At 34.6% G+C, this 25517-nt stretch overlaps 1 protein-coding gene across 10 annotated transcripts in view; it reads right to left on the reverse strand.

Moving 5' to 3' along the window:
- The window catches only part of LOC134249623 (protein draper-like), a 38768-nt gene extending 18146 nt beyond the window's left edge, over positions 1-20622 (reverse strand). For 8 of the 10 annotated variants that reach the window (XR_009988327.1, XR_009988328.1, XR_009988329.1 and 5 more), the window contains exons 1-3: positions 20489-20622; positions 7988-8227; positions 1201-1440 (exon numbers count right to left, since the gene is read on the reverse strand). Coding sequence is in view for 7 of the 10 variants with exons in the window: in XM_062731959.1 (XP_062587943.1) it covers positions 1201-1440; positions 7988-8227; positions 20489-20549 (541 nt within the window). In the remaining 3 variants the exon portion in view is untranslated. The remainder of the gene's footprint in view (positions 1-1200; positions 1441-7987; positions 8228-20488) is intronic. The other 2 variants (XM_062731963.1, XM_062731960.1) reach the window with 1 other exon arrangement.
- Between the last annotated feature and the right edge of the window lie 4895 nt (positions 20623-25517).

The following is a 25517-nucleotide window of genomic DNA, read 5'->3' on the forward strand; positions in this document are numbered from 1 at the left end:
AAAAGCAAAATGCTACATGTATCTATGTCCTAAGGACAGTTCCTCGAATCCATGTAATACGTGAACGTGTGTTTATTTTGTGCATGATACAGTGTATGTGCATGTAGTTCGTACAACACATGTGTCAATATTTCCAAATACAAGTATTAGATTGTTCCTGCCCATGTAGTGCAGTGAGCTTGAATATTATCTTAAAGCTCTACTGACATCATAAAAGAGCCGCAAATGTAAACAAATACATGTAGCCGCCATATTTCATCGAAGACGCCATATTAGTTCGTGTTCTATTGTTACTTACTAAGTATGTATACACCCAATTCTTCGTAACGCGTCAATGCATTTGTCCAGTGACCAAGTACAGTGTGTACCTCGAAGTGCCGGTGACTGCAGGTAGCGGTTTCAGACCTATCGCTAATTTTGCAATAGATAAAGTTGCAACAAGACACCAGAACACTTCGTTAGGGCATCCAATATAAGAAAATTAGAGTAAATAAATGTACACAACACGCAAGCACAATAGATAAGAGTACTCACTTCCGAACATGACCGACACCGCATGGTCTCCCATGCAAACTCAAGGTCAGTGAAACGTTTGTTTTCAGGCATGGACAAAACATTACACGGTAAAACCGTGCTGAGTGTGGACGTGTTTCGATGTGAGGTCCTCGTCGCAAAATTTTTACATAGTAAACATTATTGTTTTTATTCGTAATTGATTTTTTGAGATGCTTTCGCATGTACATGTTAATCTAACCGTCGTTTTGGAAATTTACAACTGGGAACTTTAGTTTATCAGTGCATGCACGTGGAATGCAGCTGCATAAGTACCAACTTCTGTGACTGTGTACCTGCGTATTGTCAGAGTTGCTCATCAACACCAAGAATGCTTTCAAAACATTTGTCTTATCTCGGAAATTGAGATACACCGGAACCTTTTTATTTTATTGAAAAAAAAAATCTTAGGTGTTTTACAAATAGGCCTTGGGTAATATCTGATGCGATTGGAACGGACGAACAAAATCAGTCGTGCATGACCACACAATTGGGTAGTACCTGATAGAAGGGTCATCGAAAACTAATATGGCCGACTGCAATTTAGGATTTAAAAGACTTCAGTAAAAGACTTCATCTTTAAAGTACAGCAAAATTTAATAAAATTATAAATAAAAGGATGAAGGCAATAAAATGCTTTTACAGAACCTTTCACTATCACTTCGCACAATTCAGTATATGACCGCCTTTCGTATCCTTCCGGATAATCAATTCCATCCAATCGTTCATTGTAGAATATGGCATAACGTCCGTATCCAGTACAAGTTGTCGTGAAATTCAACGGAGGTAAATCTGGTCCGTCTCTGTAACAAAGGGAATCATTGGTTCTATCTGTAGACGCTGATAAATAGAGGGAAAACCCTGCCAAGCGGCCTCTTTGTCGAGCTTCTGATAAAGAAAAAAAAACAGATACATTAAGCCATCTTAAAAGTACATATACTAATTGTCTATTTTCTCCACACTTAGGCCAAAATTTTTTTTTTTAAAAATGGTCCGACGGTGGTTATTTTTTTTTTCTTTGACAATGTCAAAATACATTTTGAAGGGAGCAGGAAATCAAGGAATATAAGGGTAAAATATCATTTCCTAGAGGTTGAAAAAGTTTTGAGTTGAGGAAGTTTTAGACATTAAGGCAAAGAAACTTTTTTTTTTTAAATGGCCTTATCATATTTTTTTTTTTTTACACAAAACCTACTCATAAACGGACATGAAAAGATTTATTCTACTATTCATTAGTCTTTACATGTACCAAGGGATTTCAATTTCCCAAATTTAAAGACAAGGAATGTTGTATATTAAAAAATAATTTTAAAAATTTCTCTTACATTATGGACATCAAATTTAGCTTTCGTGTATCAAGAAACCTTCTTGCTATAACATTATATACTAGTATGATAAAATTTTGTATTTTAGACAAATATATAGTTGTTTAACTGAACAGGTAGCATCTTTTCAGTGAGAGGGTGTCACAAAAATGTAGATGACTTTGGAGGAAGGAAATGTCTGGTTTTAACTGAAGTGACATTAAAATCGATGCATTAAATACTTTATGTTTAGTTTGTTAAATGTCCGTTTCAAAATTTTTTTTACTCTCATATCGAGACACCATCAACCGGTAGTGGACTTCAAATTTAGTTCCATTCTCGGTTGAGCAGTGACGGATCTTTATCGTGCAAGCATCTACAGCGACACGAGACTTACATGGTAGATTTAAAAAGTCTCATTAGTGCTCGCGCGATAGTTAGAGCGTCTGTTCTACAGTCGTTGAATAAGGATTTGTTTCACCATTGCACGTTCGAAACCACTGCTGGACAAGGATACCAGCCCAACGTAAATCTTAACCGAGCCCCGTTGTCACAGTTGGTTGACACGAAAAACATTCATCACTGCTTAAGTACCTTGAATGCCAAAGAAATGTATAAAGCAGTCTTTTACTGGCTATTGGTGGCGACTCCATATACGTTTAAAATTCTCGAAAGGAACGTTAATATAACACATGTAACAAATTATAGTAGCAAATATACAACCCCCCCCCCCCCGCCCACCGTCCCACAAGGACTTAATCCGCGACTCTAGAGCAAAATTTCTGCGTTACGCAAACGATGTGAAGCGAAAAAGATGCTGTTCAAATACAGATTTATACAGAAAATTGCAGTAGAATAGCCTTTGTAATTTTAGTCAGTTCAGCAAATTTCTTTAAATATATGATTGTTTAAATTTTTTATATTTATTTGTTTTGTAGTCATTTACAGGGGCGGAAAACAAGATATGTTCGTATATGTACGCTGCAGCTCAAACAAAAGTGTAGTTGCTGTCAAATTGAAAACTCATTTGAGGATTTCTATGGAAATTTTTGCAATTATGATCTTTTTATCAATTACATCTTTGCAAATACAAGTAAGATATATACAGCTGTACATGTAAGCAAACATACTTTGAATATTTCATTTAAAAAACTAAAACCAGACAATGAATATTTTGCAGGCATTTAAGAGCTATTATACTAGAAAATAAGTAAATTACTTATATCACTTAGATTTATACATATCTTAAATGATGACATATATGTAATACACTATAAAAATGTGCTTAGAATATAAACACTTCCATTACGTGTTTTGACCTAAACATGTATAAGATTGTTTTAAACGGCTAAACACGTAGGTCTTAACGTGTGTTATATCTAAATGGTGTTAGATTTAACATATGTTTAGATATAAGTGTTTAGAAATTGAACACATTTCTGTAAAGTGCAGAGTTATCTTCCCGGAAATGACGCATATAAATTCGAATGATAAATAGAGCGGTTATCGAAACAAAGAAAATCCAAATGTAAGCTTAAAGAAGATGGATTAAAGAAAGTGAATAGTTATCAAAGTGATAATGATGAAGAGATTGTGGAATGCATTTAAATTGCAACATTACTAGGATAAAAGGTATGTTTACTTTTATTTTTCATAAATTGACCATGATGGGCTACGTAAATAGACATGCGGTTACACATGTTGTTTAGATCAAGATTCCCTTCGATTATATTTTGCATCCTGGAAAACTAGAAAGGAGTAAATTATGCAGAATGTCATTAATAATATCTATATCAGTATCAGTACTATACAGTGGTTAAATGAGGTTCAATAAAGGTAGGACAATAATGGCTATCAAACATGTGAAAATTTTCATACAACTCCAGCCAGTAAGGAGCATATTTTAAGGTCACCTGAGTAAAAACAGGTGACCTATTGATATCCGTTTTGGTCCATGGTCCCTGCCCCCCTGGGGCCTTGGGGATGGGTCCAAAACCACTAAATTTAGTACAATCTTTAAAAACCTTCTTCTTTACTCCTGAACATCAAGCAGTCAAACTGTTGGTATGATTGTAATCAGCATTGAGTCCTCTACCAAAATTGTGAAATTCATGGCCCCAGGGTCAGGGGTTCTTGTGTAATGGTAGGGATCTATTGATTATATAGTGAAAATGCATAAATCTTTGAAAATCATCTTTTCTGCTTCTGGGTATCAAACAAACAAACTAAGTACATAGTGATGATGAGCAAGAGTGCCTCTTTTAGATTCGTGAATTTTATGGCCCCAGGGGCAGGGTTTCTCGTGTTAAGGCTGGGCTCTATTGATTATACAGTTAAACTTGTTTTAAGAGGCCACCTTTTGGAAGTCTGGAAACTGGCCACTTAAGACAGGTGGCCTCTTATTCCAGTTTGCCCTCGAAAAAAAAAATTCTTGCAATGAATAAACAACATAAAGTACTACAGTTAAATTAATAAAATAATAAACAGGTCAATTTTACAAAGGCTCTTTTGTATATATATATTTAAAAATTCAAGCTCATTAAAAAATATTAACAATTTATTTTTTTTTTAAAGTTTATGTGCATGTTTCTGTTCCTACATAATAGTTGAATAAGACATACATACAGTGCCTGGTTATTATCCTTTTTTTATAAAGAAAACAAATTACACAAAAATACATTTTAGTGGTAAATAAAATAAAGCATAGAAATTTAAGTAAGAATATGTCAATAAAAATTCCACTTGCATATGTTCAAAAATGGTCAGCAGTGTACCCCCCCCCCCTTCCCGCAAATTAATTCATCGGCAATTAATTTTCTAGCTGAAGTTTTTAAAGTCTGGTAAATTTCATTGTTTATAAAGCTGTCAGAATTCCTATGTAACATACACAAACACACAAATAAAATTAACCACTTGACCAGAGAGATGTATTGACGCAGTTGAAAATCATTTCATAAAACAGGTGTCATATGCAGTGGAGCGTGACTAATCCCTATCGATCGTCTCTTAATAGTAAAATTCACGAGATAATCATGCCAAAGGAAGCACTTTGTTTTACAAGAGTAGCAATTAGGGTTTCTACATGGAATCAAAATCTAAAAGGTGTGAATTTCTTGAGGTAGAGGAAAGTATCAATTGTATTTAAATTCTTTTATTTTTCAATCGGCGATCTTGAAAAATAATTACAAATTCATCTAACATTTTTTTTCATAAACACAAACTGAGTTCAGTGTATCCAATAGTAATTTGTTTAATTGAATTAATAGCTGGGTTAAATTGGCTATAGGGATATAATTACCCAAACGAATGAGTTTAAAAGACATAATAGAATCGCAGCAAGTGACGAAATAGCCGCCTATTACAGTGTCAATAAGACTTTTGGGGGAGGATTTGAGTGGCCGCTGGCCGCGTTAAACAGGTGGCCGTTTATTCCAGTTAAAATATATAGGAAAAATCGTTGGGGGGAACTGAAAGTGGCCGGTGACCGCAAGTGGCCGTTGATTTCGGGTGGCCGCTAAGACAAGTTTGACTGTGTAGTGAAAATGCATTGATTCTTTGAAAATTTTCTTTTCTGCTCCTGGGTATTGAATAAACTAACAATGTACATTGTTATGATGAGAGAGAGTCTCTCTTCCAACCTTGTGAATTTCCAGACCCCAGGGGCAGGGGGTCTGGTGTTAGATTTGGGCTCTATTGATTATATAGTAAAAATGCATTAATTCTTTGAAAATCTTCTTCTCTGTTCCTGTGTATTAAATAAACTAACTAAGTACAATGTACATTGTTATGATGAGCAAGAGTGCCTCTTTCAAAATTGATAATTTTAAGGCCCCAGGGTCAGGGGTTCAGTTCTGGTGTTGGGGGGGGGGGGGGCTCTATTGATTACATAGTGAAAATGCATTAATTCTTTGAAAATTTTCTTCTCTGTCCCTAGGTATTTAAAAAAAAATAACTAAATACATTGGTAAGATGAACAAGAGTGCCTCTTTCAAAATTTTGAATGTTATGGCCCCAGGGTCAGGGGTTCTGGTGTTAGGGCAGGGCTCTATTGATTATATAGTGAAAATGCATTAATTCTTTGAAAATCTTCTTCTCTGCTTCTGGGTATCAAATAAACTAACTAAGTACATTGTTATGGTGACCAAGAATGCCTCCTCCAAAAATTTGAATTTTATGGCCCCAGGGTACGTCAGGGGTTCTGGTGTTAAGGCTGGGCTCTATTGACTATATGTGAAAATGCATTTATTATTTAAAAATCTTCCTCTCTGCTTCTGGGTATTAAATAAACAAAGTACATAGTTATGATGAGCAAGAAATACACCTCAACCAAACTTGTGTTTCTTTTATGTCCCCTGTATCAGGGGTTCTGCCATTTGCTTTAGGGGGAGGGGAGCTCTGTTGATTATATAGTGAATTTGTTTTCATTCTTTGAAAATCTTTTTGTTTGCTCTAGGGTATTAAATTATGCCAATTATCTAAGTTTATATATATTTATGATGAAAAAAGGTGCATCTAGCAATACGGTGAATTTTATGCCCCTTGGGTCAGGAGTAAGGAGGGGGGGGGGTGAGGGTGGGGTTACTTAGTCTGAAAAATAAATTAATGCTTTGAAATCTTCTTTTTGGTATTAATCAACCATTTATGATGAAATAAAATTTATGATAAAATTTCCAAAATTTAGAAATAAATGGCTCCAGGGTTAGTGGTTCCTTTGGGGTGAGGTGCATAACTGGTTATAAAGTGGAAGTGCATTTTCTCTTTGTTACTCTGATCTACTTCTGGGTATTAAGTAACTAGAGTAAGCATGCTAAGTGTTTAATAATTATGATTAGCAATACTGCCTCTTTCAAAATTATGAATTTCATGGCCTGTGGTTTAAAACACGAAATAAATTCAATTGTCAAAAGTTGTAACATGATCCTTAGGTGACCTATAAGGCCCGTGGGCCTCTTGTAATAAAATTTGAATTTCTTTCCTACATGATATGGTCCAAATCCAACTTAAAAGGAAAACTACACGTATCAGAAGAACTGCTGCCATCTATAAGTCCACAATGATATGTCATCGTTCTTCCATTTTTCAGCACTTCTTACTTTCTAGAGGAAACTGAATTTTGTGAAGTCTGTTGTTCGTTATAGTTTTGAACTACCCAAAAACATTCTTAAAATATGGAAGTAGATTACTGCAACTGACGGTCACGTATGAAAACAAATTATTCGTGTGTGTCTCAGTGAAAGAATTGCTGCATGGAAGTTAAATTTGATGCAGACATGAGGAGTAACTGCTTACTTAGCTTTTTAAAATGAAGATCAGCGTGTAAAAATATATATTTAAACATATATGTATATCTAATTTAAAATTCTTTATAATAAATCCATGTTTAAATGTTCATTGAATAGAATATAAAATGTAAACAATTGTTATAGCGAGCGCAGCGAGCGTCGCGAAGCGAGCTCAATAGACTAACGTGTAAGAACAGAGGAAATTCGGATTGAAATCTGTACATACGTCAGCCAAATTTCTCTGTGCAACATTCCCAGAATTCCTGCACTACCCAATGTCCTTTGCGCGAATATTGCCGAATAAATAAATAAATAATAACGTAAAGCATATATCAGACTTTCAGTTTGTAGAAATCTTTCAAAGAAACAAGAAATAACTCTGCAATGTTTTTCGACAAAAATTGCACTAGTTCTATAGTTTCAAACAGACGCTCGGCTGTCTCCGTAAGCTCCGACGAGCTTTGTGACGTCGTATGACGTCACAGCCACTGTAGTCGAGATATCTCGTGCGGCTTGACGTTCGAAGTGGCTGATCTCAAGTGTTTTTGATGGTACAACTGCGCTCGCTTCAACGGTCACACCGTAAAACATATTATTTTCAGTTTTCTTGCAGGAAAACAATGAAAACATCCAAATGTTTAATTTGTAAACATGTTACAAAACATGTTTTGTAAAGAGTTTAAAGTCTAAACATGTACGTGTTCAGGCTCTGAACACTTTTCGTTAAACGTTATGAAATTCAATATGTTTAGAATTTCAATGCATAAAAAAAGTATGACAAAAATCTGCTTAGCAAAGTGTCTTTCATCTAAACACAATTTTTACAGTGTAATCTAAATCATATCTCACCGAAGCCAGCGTAGTTTTTAAACATAATGCTGATGCTGTAAACACTGTAAATATCGCCCAAATCTACTCTCCACCACACTGTCGAATCAATTGTGCCGTCTCCACCAATCACTTTGCTTCTAGTACACGTACTTTCGTTTCTATCTACTGCATTACTTGAGATGTAATAGTTTTTACATGCAGGAACATGGCATGGTCTTGTTAAGGACTGGTTTGTTTGTTTATTTGTAGATAAGTCCACTTCAAAAAGACATTTGTATAAAAAATATGTGCTTTATCGGATAAAACATGAAACATGTGAAAACAGAAAAATAGCATTGATTACATGTACCTTACATATTTCATATCTATTTGAAATATTTGATAATACTTGTAATAACCAATTTCAATAATTATTGCTGTTCTCACCATTGAAAACGAATATACAGACCCTAAACCGTGCTACTGCACCTCAGAAACGAACCGTACCGTTCCGTGCACAAAGCGTACCGTACCGTGAACAAAGCGAACCGTTCCGTGCACAAAGCGAACCGTTCCGTTCACAAAGCGTACCGTACCGTCCACAAAGCGAACCGTTCCGTGCTCAAAGCGTACCGTTCCGTCCACAAAGCGAACCGTTCCGTGCACAAAGCGTACCGTTCCGTGCAAGAAACGAACCGTACCGTTCTTTGGTTAATTATGCAAGCCACGCCCCCAATGATTTTTGAACTGGACAATGACCAAATAAGTCATTTTGGTTTATTTTTTGCAATAGCGCCCGTGAAAGGAGGAGGGAGTTTATGTCTGGCTGTTCGAAACATCTTTATCAAGTATCATGCATCTGGGCTTTCAACTGTGAAAATAAAGGAAACTACTCGAAATAAACAACTTCAAAACAACTAGACAGAGTTTGCGACGATTCCTTATATGCTATAAATTAGATCAACTCGTTGTGTTTGTGATCAAAGGTACAGTACAGACCATGGGTTTTTCCCGAAAAACACGTGGCACCGTGAACCTCGAACTCGATGTCGGCATCCTGGATGTCAGCGATCGTGGACACCATGTAACAAGGTGTATCACAGTTCCCCTTTACGGATCTGATAATAAATATTTTCATTTTCTTTATTTGGGCAAATTAAATCAACTTCTTTTTGAAATATTTGTTGTACTTAAATATTCGTAATTAAACTATACAGATGTTTAAACTAATTTCCTGGTTTTCTTGACTTAAGATTTTAATTTTGCCCATTTAAATTATTGAATCAGATACGTGATCCTTTTTGCCGTAAGTGTGCATTCATATCTAGTTCATATCAGATGCGTGATTTTACTAATTAATCATTAATTTTGTAAGAATTTTAAAACATAATTATATGAACTGTCTAGAGTTATAGAAAAAACCGTATTAGACTCGCACATTAATTCTGCTCAGATAATTACTCGGCGAATCATTGATGCAGTTAGACTTACACTGAAAATCGGTAATTATGTCAAATATGGATTAAAATATAACATGCAGTAAACAGGAAGATTTCTACTGAACGGATAGAGATGGTAATCTGACTAATAAAATTGTGATCAACTTACAAGCTGCATACAAAAAAAAAACAATTTGCGAAAAATTATAGATATTATAAGGTTTGTTACACTGTACCCCCATCCCCTTTCATGAAAACGATACGAATTAGCAGGTTATACATGTAAGTTCTTTAGAAGTGTGCAAAATGTTACGTTGCTGTAAAATTTCAAAAAAAAATCATAATCTACAGGACACCTGCTTATTTGTGTCTGGAAAAGAATAATTTACAAAAATAAAATGAAAAAAAAGGACAATGATTTTTCTCAATCCTCTTTCACATGTTTCAAGCCACATTATGTTTTGATACCCCCCCCCCTTTCTAGAAGGCGATACTAATTAGCTACTAAAAACTCATCAAAAGTCTGCGAATTTATGTGACGCTATTGTACATTTTTTTTTTTAAAGTAAAATGATATTTAAGGGATTCCTGCTTATCTAATTGCGTCTGAAATGGATATTTTAGGAAGAAAATTTCTAATCAGTGTTGTGGTGAAACCTGGAAGATGAGTTTCGCTGGATGTCAGTTGAGTGAGTTTTAAACATGCATGTACACTTGATGTGGTCAGAGCTAAATAATTTGAAAGGTGTGTTAAACACACGGCACCCCGGCCCTCTGGCTGTGACCCAATATTTTTTAAACAGGTGTGAACTGACCACAAGAATGTTTCAAATCACAAGAGAAATTCTTTCCGCGTAAACAGACTCTCAGGGTCACCTAGCGTATTGCGATTTTGACTGACAAGTGATGCACAAGGATTTCGTGCATGTGCCGAGAACGAATGCATTGCGCAATAGTTGTAAATAGGTTGAGTTTGAACGAAATTTGTGGAAATTAAATAGCATGATAGACTGATTAAATGTGACTTTGGCGATGTAAATAAAACGGAGAATGAGAATAAATACATTTTTTATACAGATTAAGAAACAAAGGGTTGCATCTCTCTCTCTCTCTCTCTCTCTCATTCACAACATTGTACATGTATTTACACACTTATTTATTTATTGAAATAAAGAAAAACTTATTGTTATGGGTCAGAATTACCCGAAATGCCAGCAAAGATCAATAACACAATTTAAACTTAACAATAATTTATTTACAGTAATATATAATAAGTATATGAAACATAAAGTACAAACTTAGCAAGAATCTAAGAATACATACATCAGAGTGTCCGTTGCTGCACACAATGTCCCAATGAAAATATATCCCAGTTATATCTCAATAGTGCTTATACGACAAAGTATTCACAATTATTGTATATGCATCGAATTGACAGGGTATTTATACAGTATCATAAATCTAGAATATTCTAGAAATTGTTAAAACATGATATTACTGGAACAATCTGGACATACACAAAATTTAAGAATGTTCTAGATAAAATGACCAAACATGTTGACCACTCTGGAAGGTTCAAGAAACTTAATGTTACTAATTATATACATAATAAAACAATACACATCTCACAACACCTCCCCCCTTAAAAAATTTGAATGTCAATGAAAACTTATATTATTAAAATAAAAGTTTTGTACATTAATACAAAATCTAGTATGTTTACGATACTCTTGACAAAGCGTCTGCAATAATATTGTCTTTGCCTTTGATATGCTTAATTGTTATGTTGTATTCTTGTAACAACAAACTCCATCTAGTCAGTCTTTGATTCTTGTTTGACAATTTATGCAAAAATGTCAGGGGGTTGTGATCCGTATATACAAGAATTGGATGCAAAGTAACATTCAAATAAACATCAAAATGCTGTAAAGCTAACAACAAAGCAAGGCATTCCTTTTCAATGGTGGAATAGTTTTGTTGACATTTTGTAAGTTTCTTTGAAAAATAAGAAACAACTCTATCTACATTATCACTATGTTCTTGAAACAAAGCTGCCCCGATTCCAACATCACTAGCATCAACAGTAAGCTTAAATTGCTTAGAAAAATCTGGAGTTGACAGAACTGGGTTGCTCATAAGGACAGATTTGATTTTATGGAAGGATTTTTCACAGTCCTTTGTCCATTCAAATTTAACCCTCTTTTGTAAAAGATTTGTAAGTGGACTAACAACTGAGGAAAAATTTGGACAAAATTTTCTGTAAAACCCAGCCATGCCCAAAAACCTCATTAATTCTTTCTTGTTTGTAGGAATCGGGAACTTTGCAATAGCTTCCACTTTAGCCATAATGGGTGTAACATAACCTTGACCTACTTTATGACCTAAATACTCTACATAAGCATGACAAAATTCGCTCTTCTCAAGGTTCACAGTTAAGTTTGCTTTAGCTAAAATGTCAAATAAAGCACGCATGATTCGAAGATGTTCGTCCCATGTGTCACTGTATATGATGACATCATCAATGTAGGCCTCGCATCCTTCAAGGTCTTGAAGAAGGGAGTGAATCATCCTTTGGAATGTAGCCGGTGCGTTTTTCATGCCAAAAGGCATTACTTTATACTGGTAAAGTCCATCTGGTGTAGCAAAAGCAGATATTTCTTTTGCTCTTTCTGTTAACGGTACTTGCCAGTAGCCTTTCAACAGGTCAAATTTACTGACAAATTTTGCGTTTCCAATGTTGTCAATACAGTCATCGATTCTAGGTATTGGGTATGAATCAGTTTTGGTAACAGAATTCACCTTTCTAAAGTCTGTACATAATCGGTACGAACCGTCCTGTTTTGGTACAAGAATACATGGTGAGCTCCAATCACTTTTACTAGGTTCAACAATGTCATTGTCCAACATGTACTGCACTTCCCTTCTTAGGTACTGCAATTTTATTGGATTCATACGGTACGGATGTTGTTTGATAGGCAGAACGTCACTCACTATGACATCATGACAAGCTGCATTAGTTTTCTTTGGAACATCCGAAAAGATTTGATGATACTCATTCATCAAGTTTTTAACTTGTTCTTTTTGATGAATGTTCAAATGTCCAAGTTTGGCATCAAAATCAGCCAAAATTTCTGAGTTTTTCAAGCGGACACTCTGATTACAATCTTTCTCATTCATTTCTACACTCGTATCACTTTCAATACAATTTTGAACAGTCTTAGCATTGGCTAAAGTGGAAACTGGTTTTACAGAATTTCGGTCACACCTTTCAAAATACTCTTTTAACATGTTAATGTGACAAACCCGTTTCTCTTTACGTCGACCTGGTGTCTTAACTACATAGTTTACATCACTGATCTTGCTTTCAATTTCATAAGGGCCATAAAATTTGGCCTGTAAAGGATGACCAGGAATAGGTAAAAATACAAGAACCTTATAACCTGGCTTAAACACCCTATTTCTGGCATCTTTGTCATACCACATTTTCATTTTCAACTGAGAACTCTTCAAATTTTCTTGTGCTAATTTACAAGCATTGTAAAGTTTTTCTTTGAAATCAGACACATAATCTAAAAGATTAAGATCACTAGTCTCAGTCAGCCACTTTTCCTTCAACAATTTCAAAGGACCTCTAACTGTATGTCCGAACACCAATTCAAAAGGACTAAACCCAAGAGACTCCTGGACTGCCTCTCGTGCAGCAAATAGTACAAGATGAACCCCTTCATCCCAGTCTTTTTCATACTGGTAACAATAGGTCTTCAGCATTGTTTTTAGGGTTTGATGAAAACGTTCTAGCGCTCCCTGGGACTCAGGATGATAAGCAGTTGATCTATATTGCCTTATACCCAACTCATGCATGACTTGCTGGAACAACCCCGACATAAAATTTGAGCCTTGATCCGACTGAATTGCCTTGGGTGCTCCTACAAAACTGAAAAACTTGGTTAGGGCCTTAACTATGCTCTTTGCCTTTATATTCCTTAGAGGTATGGCTTCAGGAAATCGAGTGGATGTACACATAATGGTAAGTAAATACTGGTTTCCAGATCTGGTCCTAGGCAAAGGTCCTACACAATCCACCAACACTCGACTAAACGGTTCTTCAAAAGCTGGAATGGGTTGGAGAGGAGCAGATGGTATCTTCTGATTTGGTTTACCTACCATCTGACAGACATGGCATGACTTGCAAAACTTCGAAACATCCTTTCTTAGCTTAGGCCAATAAAAATGACTCAGAATCCTATTATAAGTCTTATTGACACCTAAATGACCTGCCATAGGTGTATCGTGAGCTAAACTCATGACATCTCGATGATAAGCAGCTGGGACCACTATCTGGTGAACAACACGCCACACTTCATCTGGAGAAGCGTCAGGTGGTCGCCATTTTCGCATAAGGATGCCATCTTTCATACAGAAGCATTCTCCAACTTTAGTAGCCTCTTCTGGTGGAAGTGCCCTCTTACTAAGTTGGATGATATATGGGTCTTTATGTTGTTCAGAGAGTAAACGTTCTCGGCTGAGGATGTCCTTGCCTTGGCTAACTAATGGATGCAACTCATCATCCTCACCACCAAATTTTGGTAAAAGTTCTTTCTTCTCTTGCTTCTTGATATTGTGTGGTTCCATGCTTGTTTGAATGCCATCAAGGTCAGATAAGAAAGTGTCATTCAAATCAATATCAACGGAGGAATTCGTCTCGTCAAATGCTTGAGTATGGTCTGCCTCCATTTCTCGTCTTCTGGCCATCGCTCTAGTAACAGCACAGGCTGGATAAATGTCATCATCTTCATCATCGCCCATGACATCTGGATTGATCTTCTCACAAACTATAGGATCTGGTACAACTTTCCCACCAGCTAAATCGTTGCCTAACAACAAAGAAATGCCTGGAACGGGAAGAGTAGGTCGAACACCTACGATAACAGGTCCAGTAACTAAATCTGACTTCAAACTAATTCTATGCAGGGGAACATCAATGACGCCTAGCTCCACACCCTGTAATAAAACTGACCCACCAGTGGAAGTCTGCTCAGACAAAGGAAGCACGCCCTCTAACAATAACGTCTGTGCAGCACCAGTATCTCTCAAAATCTGGACAGGTTTTATTTCGCTAGAGTCACCGAGTGAAACAAATCCCTGAGACATAAAGGGCTTATAATCCTCCATAGAATCAATAGAACTGGACTGTGAACCCTGGACATCAGGAGTGTCAGAACAAATCGAAACTAAGGCTTCTCTATCACCTCTAACTGCCGCACAAGCGTGTGGTTGAGTTTTATCAAAATCATTTTTTCTCTTGAGTTTAAAGCATTCACTGATCAGATGACCCTTTTTCTTACAATAACTACAAGTAGGAAGCGACCCTATTCCAGACGATCCTTCAACACGTCCTGGACCGGACTTAAAACCACCTTGGGATGGAGACTGGGAACTTGTGAAAGACTGAGACCCTGAACCACTCTTTTTATATGTGTCTGAATTGGTAGAATTACTGCTAGTCTGAGATCTTGAAACAAAATTCTTTTTATGAGACAGAGCATAAGTATCAGATATGACTGCTGCCTCTTCAAGAGTTTTCACATTCTTATCTTCTAAATGTGTTTTCAAATCTTGAGGAACACACTCCTTAAACTCTTCTACCAGGATGACTTGGCGCAAATTAGCAAAAGTTTTATCAAGTTTCTTGGATCTAAACCAGTGATCGAATAAATCTTCTTTCTCCCGTGAAAATTCAACAAATGTTTGATTATCAAACTTTCTATACTTTCTAAACTTTTGTCTATATGCTTCAGGTACTAATTCATATGCTTTTAATATTGCTGCTTTGACCTTCTCATAATCTAAACTCTCAGCTACCCCTAGTGCAGAGTATACCTCAGCCGCTTTTCCAACCAGTACACTTTGTAACATTGTTGACCAAACGTGTTGTGGCCATTTAAGATTCTCTGCGACTTTTTCGAATTGGGGAAAATATTTGTCTACAGATTTTTCTTGAAATTTCGGAACTAACCTAATGTTTTTTGCTGCGTCAAATTCAGTTTTGACAACTGACGGTTCTGGTTGGTTTTGTAATTTTAATTTCTCTAATTCAAAGTTCATTGCACGCTCTTCTCTTTCTGCTGCTAATTTGTCTAATTCAAATTTTCGTTCACGCTCTCGTTCTACTCTTTCTCTTTCTCGCTCTTCTCTTTCTTTTTCTCGATCTTCTTTTTCTAATTTTTCTCTTTCTAATCGCATTTTCTCTAACTCTAATTGAAACTGATATTCTGCCATTTTGTAAGAGCCTAACTCTGATTTAACTGTATATTCTGGAAGATCGTATTTTTCAAAGATGTTTTCTTCTACTAGTTTGTTTGCAACCTTAATTCTAATGTCTTGCTTTCTCTGAGAGGATTTAACATCTAACCCAAAATGCAAACCTAATGCGATCAAGTCATCCTTTTTTAACGTATCAAAAACCTGAACACTTGGTGAACTAAGAAAGTCTGTGACCGAAAACACCATGTTGATTTTTGCTGGCTTATAGTCAAATTTAACGGTTCAATAAACAAAATTCTGACAATAAACTGCAAAAGTGCAAGAAATTCTTTATCCCGAACGAGCCCCCAATTCTGTTATGGGTCAGAATTACCCGAAATGCCAGCAAAGATCAATAACACAATTTAAACTTAACAATAATTTATTTACAGTAATATATAATAAGTATATGAAACATAAAGTACAAACTTAGCAAGAATCTAAGAATACATACATCAGAGTGTCCGTTGCTGCACACAATGTCCCAATGAAAATATATCCCAGTTATATCTCAATAGTGCTTATACGACAAAGTATTCACAATTATTGTATATGCATCGAATTGACAGGGTATTTATACAGTATCATAAATCTAGAATATTCTAGAAATTGTTAAAACATGATATTACTGGAACAATCTGGACATACACAAAATTTAAGAATGTTCTAGATAAAATGACCAAACATGTTGACCACTCTGGAAGGTTCAAGAAACTTAATGTTACTAATTATATACATAATAAAACAATACACATCTCACAACATTATTAAAATAATTACTTAGAGTGAGAGGATTTTTGAAAACATAATGCTAGTTTCTGAAAAGAAATGTTTTCTGTTACGAGAAAAACGCCCGGAAGTCATTTTATTGATTCCGAGTTTCTGCTGCCGATTTTCGTATCTACATGTAAATTCAGAATAATCAAAGATTTTCAGAATAATTAAAGATTTACATAAGAAAAAAAAAAACAGACAAACAAGTCTTCTATGCCCTGTAAATTATTTTTATATTCTTTTTCTTTTAATTTTTTTTTTATTAATTACAGGTAATTTGTTTTTTGTTTACTGATATTTCTCTTCTAAGGCAGATGTTTAAACGACAGATCTACAATTCTAAAAATAAGAAAATGTACATTTCTTATTACTAAGAATAAAAATATAAGCGCGAATAGTCATATTTTTTCTATAGATCAATCAATTAAAAATAATTTATATACGTGTGTAGTATTATATAAAGAACAAGTATATATTCAGTTTTGTTAAAGCTTTATTTTAAAATGAAAAAAAAAATATGTACATGTATAAATTTTTTTCTATTTAAAACGCAGCCTCGAAATACGTAAAAAAAATACGCATGGAAATATTTACCTTCTATATATCAATATATTTACAAATGCGAAAAAGATCAGTGGGACGATGTTTATTTCCTTTCATTTTTTTTCTTATTTCCTCCATTACTGCTGCAGTGTAAATTAATATTTAAAATTGAAACCGAGACATAGCATACAAGACTATGATCGAAAAAATAACATACATGTAATAAAACATTTAAACTTCTCTAATAAATAGAAACTCATTGATACTTCAATTGATATGAATAATAAATAAATTACATTCTGTAATAACGGAAATAAAATTGTAAAATTAGCAGCCAATCACGGACCAAAGCTAACAGGCTCCGCCCACTTCATTTGCATACCGTTTCCCAAAGCGTACCGTCCACAAAGCGTACCGTTCCGTGCAAGAAGCGAACCGTACCGTCCACAAAGCGTACCGTTCCGTGCATGAAGCGAACCGTATCGTCCACAAAGCGTACCGTTCCGTGCACAAAGCGTACCGTTCCGTGCACAAAGCGAACCGTTCCGTGCACAAAGCGTACCGTACCGTTCACAAAGCGAACCGTTCCGTTCACAAAGCGTACCGAACCGTACCGTGCAAGTGGTGTAGTAGCACGGTTTAGGGTCTGTACAATTTTCCAGAGATAGATTGCTCTTTTTCAGCAGATGAAGATAATTTGAGATATGGATCTGGTGAAATAATTTGTGCAAGACGGATAAAAAAATAGAATTTTTCACATTTAAATTTTAAAAATTATTTTCAGTATAAAAGAAAACATATACACGTGCAATTGATTCTTTTTTTTTTTAATACTTTATCGGTTACTTCATTGCTTTAAGAATTTTTTGTATTAAATATTGAATTAAAATTTATTGATTTTTATAATGCTGCACAGAAAGGGTATTTTTCATTACAAAATCCCAAATTTTCCCCATTCATTTTCTTTTTACAAAGTCATTTGGGTGAGAAAGTATAAACTGAGGTCCCGTGTCGCAGTAGGTTCTGGCACAAAAAAGATCCCTCCTTTCTCAATGGCCCTGAATGCTGAGTATAGGATAAAATTTGCAGATATACACCGGCAAGTGGTGGCGTTCCATAGGAGTGAAAAATTCTCGAGAGATGCATTAAACAATATACAACCAATCGTTTTTACTGAGAGCAGTTTGAAATTTTATATTCAAAAACACAAAAAGATATTGTTAAAATTCCAAATCCGTTAAATTATACATGCAGTAAAATGTAATAAATCGCAAACAATAATTCAATTATTATTTTATAAAGGAAAAAAAGCTGCAATAATTAACAAAAAAATATACACGTCTAATAAATTGACAATTAATTTCGCTTTTGGCGTCTTATTCCCCTATAAAGAGAGTAAACATTTACTATTCACAAGGGATGTTTGTAAAACACATGCCCTACCCTTCCCCAATTCAAATAATTGGATGTTTTAAAGTCTAATGGGCATACCTCTGTCAAAAATAGCTCTATCGTACCCAAAACTGAACTTGACCTTAAAATAAAGAACTTTATTTGGTAATAACCAATATTTGCCCCCAAAATCAAACTTTGACGGAGAAATATTTAATTATGTTCTGAAACAGAGAAATATATGCTTACTTCGAAACACTGAATATTTTCATTAGCAATGACGTTATATTTTTGAAATGACGTCACGAAAATTACGTAAATTTAAAATTTCCATGATTTGTACAGAAAAATGTTTATTTATGTCAATATTTTGAGTAAAAGTCACCGAGCGCAGATCTGATCAGTCTCAATATTTTGATATTATGTGTAGAATGATACTATCAATGAAATATGTAAGTATTGTTCCTGAGCAAACTCGCGCTCTTTGACTATAAATTTTAACGCTAAAATTGTTGAAATTTTGTCTATTTTTCCTCTATCTAAAAAATGACATAAAATCGAACTAGTTTGTGACTTCATATAAACAAAAAAAATTGTCAATAAACTACTTTGAAACTATAATATGATCTGTTAATTTATATTTCTCATACAATTTATAAAATTCAGCACATTTTAAGAATTTTTCAAAATTTGAATTTTGTGGGGGCAAAGATATGCAATATACGGCATTTAGTTCTTTGTTTACAAAATTTCATTTTAATATGTGCAACCTCTGCAAATAAATGAAATAAAATTGTAATAAATTGTCAATTGATAAGTCGGTTTTTAGAGTTTAGAATTTATTGTAAGTCCAAAAATATGAATTTCACAAATATAAATTAGAACAAATTTCGTAGATGGAACAAACTGAATTTTACAAAGAATTTCTTAAGATAGACTCACTTACAAACTCAATCACATCTAATCTTTGACAAATCCGCCCACATTCGTACTGACCAGCCAATTAAATTAAAGATAGAAAGTTGCATGAACAGGGAAAAACTGTATGATGTAATTTACAACACTGAAATTAGGTAGAGCTAAGCATAACAAATTCAAAGAACACGATCATAAGATCTAATCATAAATTTGAAAACAAGTATGAGTAAATGACATTGATATCGTGAGACAGGAAAAAGATGTCAAAAATCAGATATTGCTAACATGTACAAAAATGCCTTTCTTAAACATCAAATGAAAACAATTAACTTTCAACTACAGATGTCAAACAAGACCCAAAAGTAATAATCAATTATAAAAAGATATATTCAAAATTAATAATTTGTCATTTAAAAACCCTTATAACACATAATCATAGCAAAATAAATAAACGGAAACTGCAAATTATTGGATTTTTTTTAAGTCCAGAAAAAAAGGATATGGAGATAACGAACAGTATTCAACCTCAAAGTCCATTAAACAATATACAAAATAAGAGCAGAGCAAACACGTACCTCCGAAACATCAGAGGTGGGATCAGGTGCCATGGAGGAGTGAGCATCCCCTGCCGACCGGTCACACCCACAGTGTGCTCGTTGCCATGATCAGGAAATAACGTAAAAAAATCCGTTATCAATTCAGTGTATAAATAATGGACTAACAATTGGTATGAAAAACGTCAGTCAGCATTTGACTCAATGATAAATTGTATCTGCTGACAAGGTATAATTAGTCCACAATAGCAATTACAATAGTACCTAATACCGTACTTGACCTAGAAATTCTTATGATAAATACATGTATGTACGGAATTTCATTTCAATATGTGCAATCTCTGCGAAGAAAATGAACGAAAACTAATGGTAAACCCAAAGACAGACAGACAGACAGACAGGCAGGCAACAGCAAAGCAACATGATTTTCCTTTCCTCGAAGGGGGCATAATAATTTTCACAGTTGTATATATTTGTAATATTTCATACGTATGACGAATGAAATGAAGATATGCACATTATGATTAAGCATAAACAAATAAAGGAAAAAACAAAAGGAAAGGAGATATATAAGATTAAAAAAAAATAGATTTTAAATGGCATTTTGATGTACATACTGTATCCAGAAGAGAGAGTAATCCCCATTAAAAGCATCGAATGCAATTTAAGAGTCCACATTGCTTTGTTTATAAACACCTTCTTTCTGACAAGGAAGTTAAAAACATCTAACGAATATGCTTCATACGGTGAGCCATTTCCGTCGTAACTAACTATTATTTAGCTTTTTATCAATGCAAACCACCGTCAAAATACAAAGACATGTAAAAACGCATTTTGTATGCAGATCATTTATTATATAACATACTTGAATGCAATTTATCTAACACCGAAAAGAGTTTTTTTAGCTCACCTGAGCTGAAGGCTCAAGTGAGCTTTTCTGATCAAAATTTGTCCGTTGTCTGTCGTCGTCGTTGTTGTCGTTGTTGTCGTCGTCGTTATTGTCGTTAACATTTCACATTTTCATCTTCTTCTCAAGAACCACTGTGCCAATTTAAACCAAACTTTCTACAAAGTATCCTTTGGTAAAGGGAATTCAAGTTTGTTCAAATGAAGGGCCATGCCCTTTTCCAAGGAGAGATAATTATGAATTAGAGAAAAATTAATGGCACTTTTAAAAAATCTTCTTCTCACGAACCAATAGGCCATGAAAGATGAAACTCATGTGGAATCATGCTCAGGTAGTGGAGATTCAAGTTTGTTCAAATCATGACCCCCGGGGTTAGGGTGGGGCCAAAATGGTCGATCAAGGTTTTACATAGGAATATATAGGGAAAATCTTTAAAAATCTTCTTCTCAAGAACCACTGGACCAGGAAAGATGAAAGTCATGTGGAATCATTCTCAGGTAGTGGAGATTCAAGTTTGTTCAAATCATGACCCCCAGGGCTAGGGTGGGGCCAAACTGGCTGATCAAATTTTTACATACTAGGAATATATAGGAAAAATCTTTAAAAATCTCTTCTCAAGAACAACTTGGCCAGGAAAGGTGAAACTTGTGTGGAATCATCCTCAGGAAGTGGACATTCAAGTTTGTTCAAATTATGACCCCCGGGGCTAGGGCAGGGCCATAATGGCCCTTCAAAGTTTTACATAGGAATATATAGGGAAACCTTTTAAACTCTTCTTTTTTAGTACATGTACTTCAAAGCCATGATTAGTGATATTTATATGGAATCATCCTGTAGTGTAGATTCTTGTTTGTTCAAATCATGACCCCCTGGAAGTTAAAATTCAAGCCCCACCCCCCTACCCCCTCTGTAAATATTCAGTTCTGATCTGATATGTGCTTTTTCCTAGCCGATGTGCTCAGGTGAGCGCTGTGGCCCTTGGGCCTCTTGTTTCTTTATATTTTTGTTTATATTTTCTAAAAAAAAAATTAATTAGAATTTGAATCTCAGTAACAGTCACTTCCTTGTGAGGAAGAGTAATCCACTCATAGTGTCCCCTTGAACCTTCTTCCGTTACTGTGTGAACACATTACCGATATAGCCATATTTCCTCTGGCTTCCTTTCAGATAAAAAAAATACTTGTATTTATTTTAAGAATTTTTTAAATTTACATTTCCGTAGACAAAATCTCTTTGTTTGTTATTTTTTACAATCAAAATAAAGAGCTTCCTTTTCTTTTTCTTTTTTGTAAATCTCTAAAGCGAGTCTGATAAGTTGTTTTTTAATAAAAACCCTAAGAACAAGGAATATTTTAACGATAAAATGTGGGTCATCAATATTTACTAGGGCACATTTTTGTGGAAAGTTTAACTTTTATAGGATTACTATGCTTGAATAATTATTTAATATAAATTTCTGTTTTGTTATAAAACTAAAGAAATAAATGAAAACTTGTAATGCACATAATAATTTCTGTTCTTAACCAAATATGTTCACCTCACCCATATCTACCAACAATGGTACCAACTATACCAATTAAGTAATTATCTCACCTGGTCAAATGCCCATTTTGCACACATTGTCTATGCCTGAAATTCATACGTGTGCAAAACGGGAACAAACACTTAAGGCAGAGAAACTTTGAATTACTTAAAACCCTTTAATACAACCTAATACGACGAAGATACATGCCTAACATGATTTTCACCAACAGAACCGCGAAAACTTAAACCAATCGATCTTCGATACAGCCACGCCCAAAGTTAAGACTAAGGTGTGTCGTAAGTTTGTTTTAAGATATGTCTTAGTCCTGAGATAGCTTCATAAACATGCTATTATCTGCCTGTATTCATATTTTCTTTTACGCATGATTATGTCGTTAACTAATTTTTGAGGCTTGTTAAATTTCAATGATGTCACAATTAAACTTCCAATACGATGTACAAGGAATGTGAATTCTGACCTTCCTTAACATAGCTGAGTTAGGAGAGTTCTTAATCTTGGTCCTAACTTTAGGACAACTACGAGCTTGTCTTAAGACATATCGTAGGTGATTTTAAGAAGCACTGGTGTCAGGAAAACATCCAAGAATATTTTTTTGCGTAAAAAAATTAAATATTTGTTGTAAATTATCATTTTCTTTAAGGAATTCGAACAAAATCAATTTTCATACCTTGTACAGTGAAAATGTATGAATCTGCATACCAAAACTTCCTTGACAAGCAAAATAAAGATCATCAGACGTTTTATTGAGGAGCTACAAGTCTATAGTATACTTGTCAAAATTTCTAAGTCCCCACTTTTATTTTTTCAAAAAGTTTAAATTCTTAGCTTCAATTTACTAGTTGCTTACAAATTTGCCTTTAAGTTGCAATACTTACCTGTCAAAGCCAAAAAAATTGTAATCGAATGTGTAATTACTCGACCGTGACCGTATTTGTTAAAAAGTTCGAGTTCCATATGATTTTCGGGTGTATTCTTCGTATTTTTTACTTTCATGTGTTCTCCATCTTTAATTGATAACGAAAAACAGAAAAAAAGCTTGAATAAAATGCAGTGTATGTCCACACAATAATGTGCAAGTGAAGTTGAAATGGCCCAAGCTGGTCGAAGTTAACGAAAGTTCTGTTTTTTTTCACTGTATGACTTTATTTTACTTAAAACCTTTATAATTACCGCCCAGAAAACCTACAAAGCCAACCTGAATTCATTTTAATCGTTAGAAATCGCTAGATTTTCAACAAACACCACAAAATCATCCTAGAGTTTATCCGGAAAATTCAAAAGAACCGGAACCGGAAGTGCTCTCCCCTCAATGTCAAACTGGAGGAGTGGGGAATACATGTAAGAAGACGTTATGTAACTATTGTTGATATGGCACAGACAATTTCGATAACCCCCCTTGTCATCCTAATCTCAACCCTAATTATCATGTTTGGAAGAAGATAGACCGGAGTGTGAGGCAGCTTTTCCAGCAGCAGAATCTAGCGGAACTAGAGGACGACCTAGACTCCACATGGAAAAAAATTCAATAAAAGAAATTTTATTAAGTTGTGTGAACTCTTTGAGGAACGGTTGTCTTGCTGTGAATTCGTTTGAATGGAGAATAATGCAGTATTTAACGTTGTGAATTTTTAATTCTAGGGAGTCTAAATGTTTCTGCATATTGTGTTAAAGCGCTTCAATAAAATTGATAAAAGTGAGAACAATTATTTTGCTACTTTATTATCATGTATACTTATTAAATTATACTGTTTAAATAATTCAACATAAGAGCGGTGTAAAGCAAAAACTTGCCTGGGGACTTAGAAATTTTGACTAGTATATATGTAGCTTGGTGTAGTACAAGGATTGGTCACCTCCTGACCAATCCTCATTACGTCTTGTCATTAATTACATTTTTTCGCGTTACGAATAAAGCAAAAAAAAAAATTTCCTGACAACATGTAAACAAATACAAAAAATATGGTATTACGTAGGTTTCATCGAATGAAACGTGTTCGATTGTATCTACGGGTGGTAAGTAAGAGTTCACTATGTAGCGCACGCTTTCCCTAGCAAGTCGTGTTTATTTCTAGATACAATAGTTGAACTTATGATCTTTTTATTTAAATCAAGAATAAGCTGTTTGGATGTTTAAAATGTGAGTGAGGGTTCGCCACTCAATTTTTCTGCTTACTCTGCATTTGCTGCGTATACACAGGTTTCTATATTTTTTTTCAAAATATTTTTATCTAGATGTTTTTCCTGGTCGGCAGAGGAGGCTTAGATTCCATTGCATCATTATTAAAAGCCGTTTTGTGTGTGTGTGTGAGGGTGTGTGTGCGTTTTCGCCCGTTAGTTTGTTAGCAAAATGTTATATCAACACTGCTTTGTTTTTATATTTGAATATATTCAATATAATAAACCTGGCGTCAACTTGTGTTGTGTTAATATATAAAGGTGCATAGTGAAATGAAGTGTGGACTACAACATTTTTCGGTTATACTAACGAAACGCTGGAAAATATTATTTTCTATCAGGATCAGATTAATTTCAATTGGGAAATGTTTTCACTTTATGTCTATGTATTTACTTTAAAATTCAGAAATATTTCCCAAATTCGGCTATCCATTTTGATTTATCAGAAAAATATGCTTGTCGTTAATTTCTTTTTCAGCCAGTCAAAATGTTTTTGAATGATTATAACCGTATAACAGAGAGATATGAATTCCGTATGCAGGTGATGAACGTAGATAGTTGTATAGATAGGCGTCGGAACTGGGTTGGCTAGGTGGTGGTGGGGCCTTATAATTAGCCCCATTCCACTTTCTTTTCTTTTTTTCTTTTTTTTTATTTTTACAAAAATAGACATTATATATGCATTGAAAATTGGGATTTACCTTTTACTGTGGGTTTACCCCCCCCCCCCAACTTTCAATTTGCTTCCGACGCCCATGTTATAGTAAGGGAAGTGGACGATTGAAAAGTTAGTCATCAGGTTTATTATAAAGCCTGACTGTTAAATTACTATTTGAGTCTATTTCAGGTAAATTATTTAAATATGCTACAGATATATATGTATCAGACTCACTCGGATATATCTATTGACAAGACGTCGTTGATATATAATCTTTTCAGGTATAAGATTTTGGACAATTTGTTAGAAAAAAATATATTGTAAACTAAATGGATTTTGACGAATTGCGGAAACCAAAAT

The sequence above is a fragment of the Saccostrea cucullata genome, unplaced genomic scaffold, assembly GCF_032062105.1.
Source record: "Saccostrea cucullata isolate Sc308-1 unplaced genomic scaffold, CSIRO_AGI_Scuc_v1 ctg3074, whole genome shotgun sequence".
Classification (NCBI taxonomy): domain Eukaryota; kingdom Metazoa; phylum Mollusca; class Bivalvia; order Ostreida; family Ostreidae; genus Saccostrea; species Saccostrea cuccullata.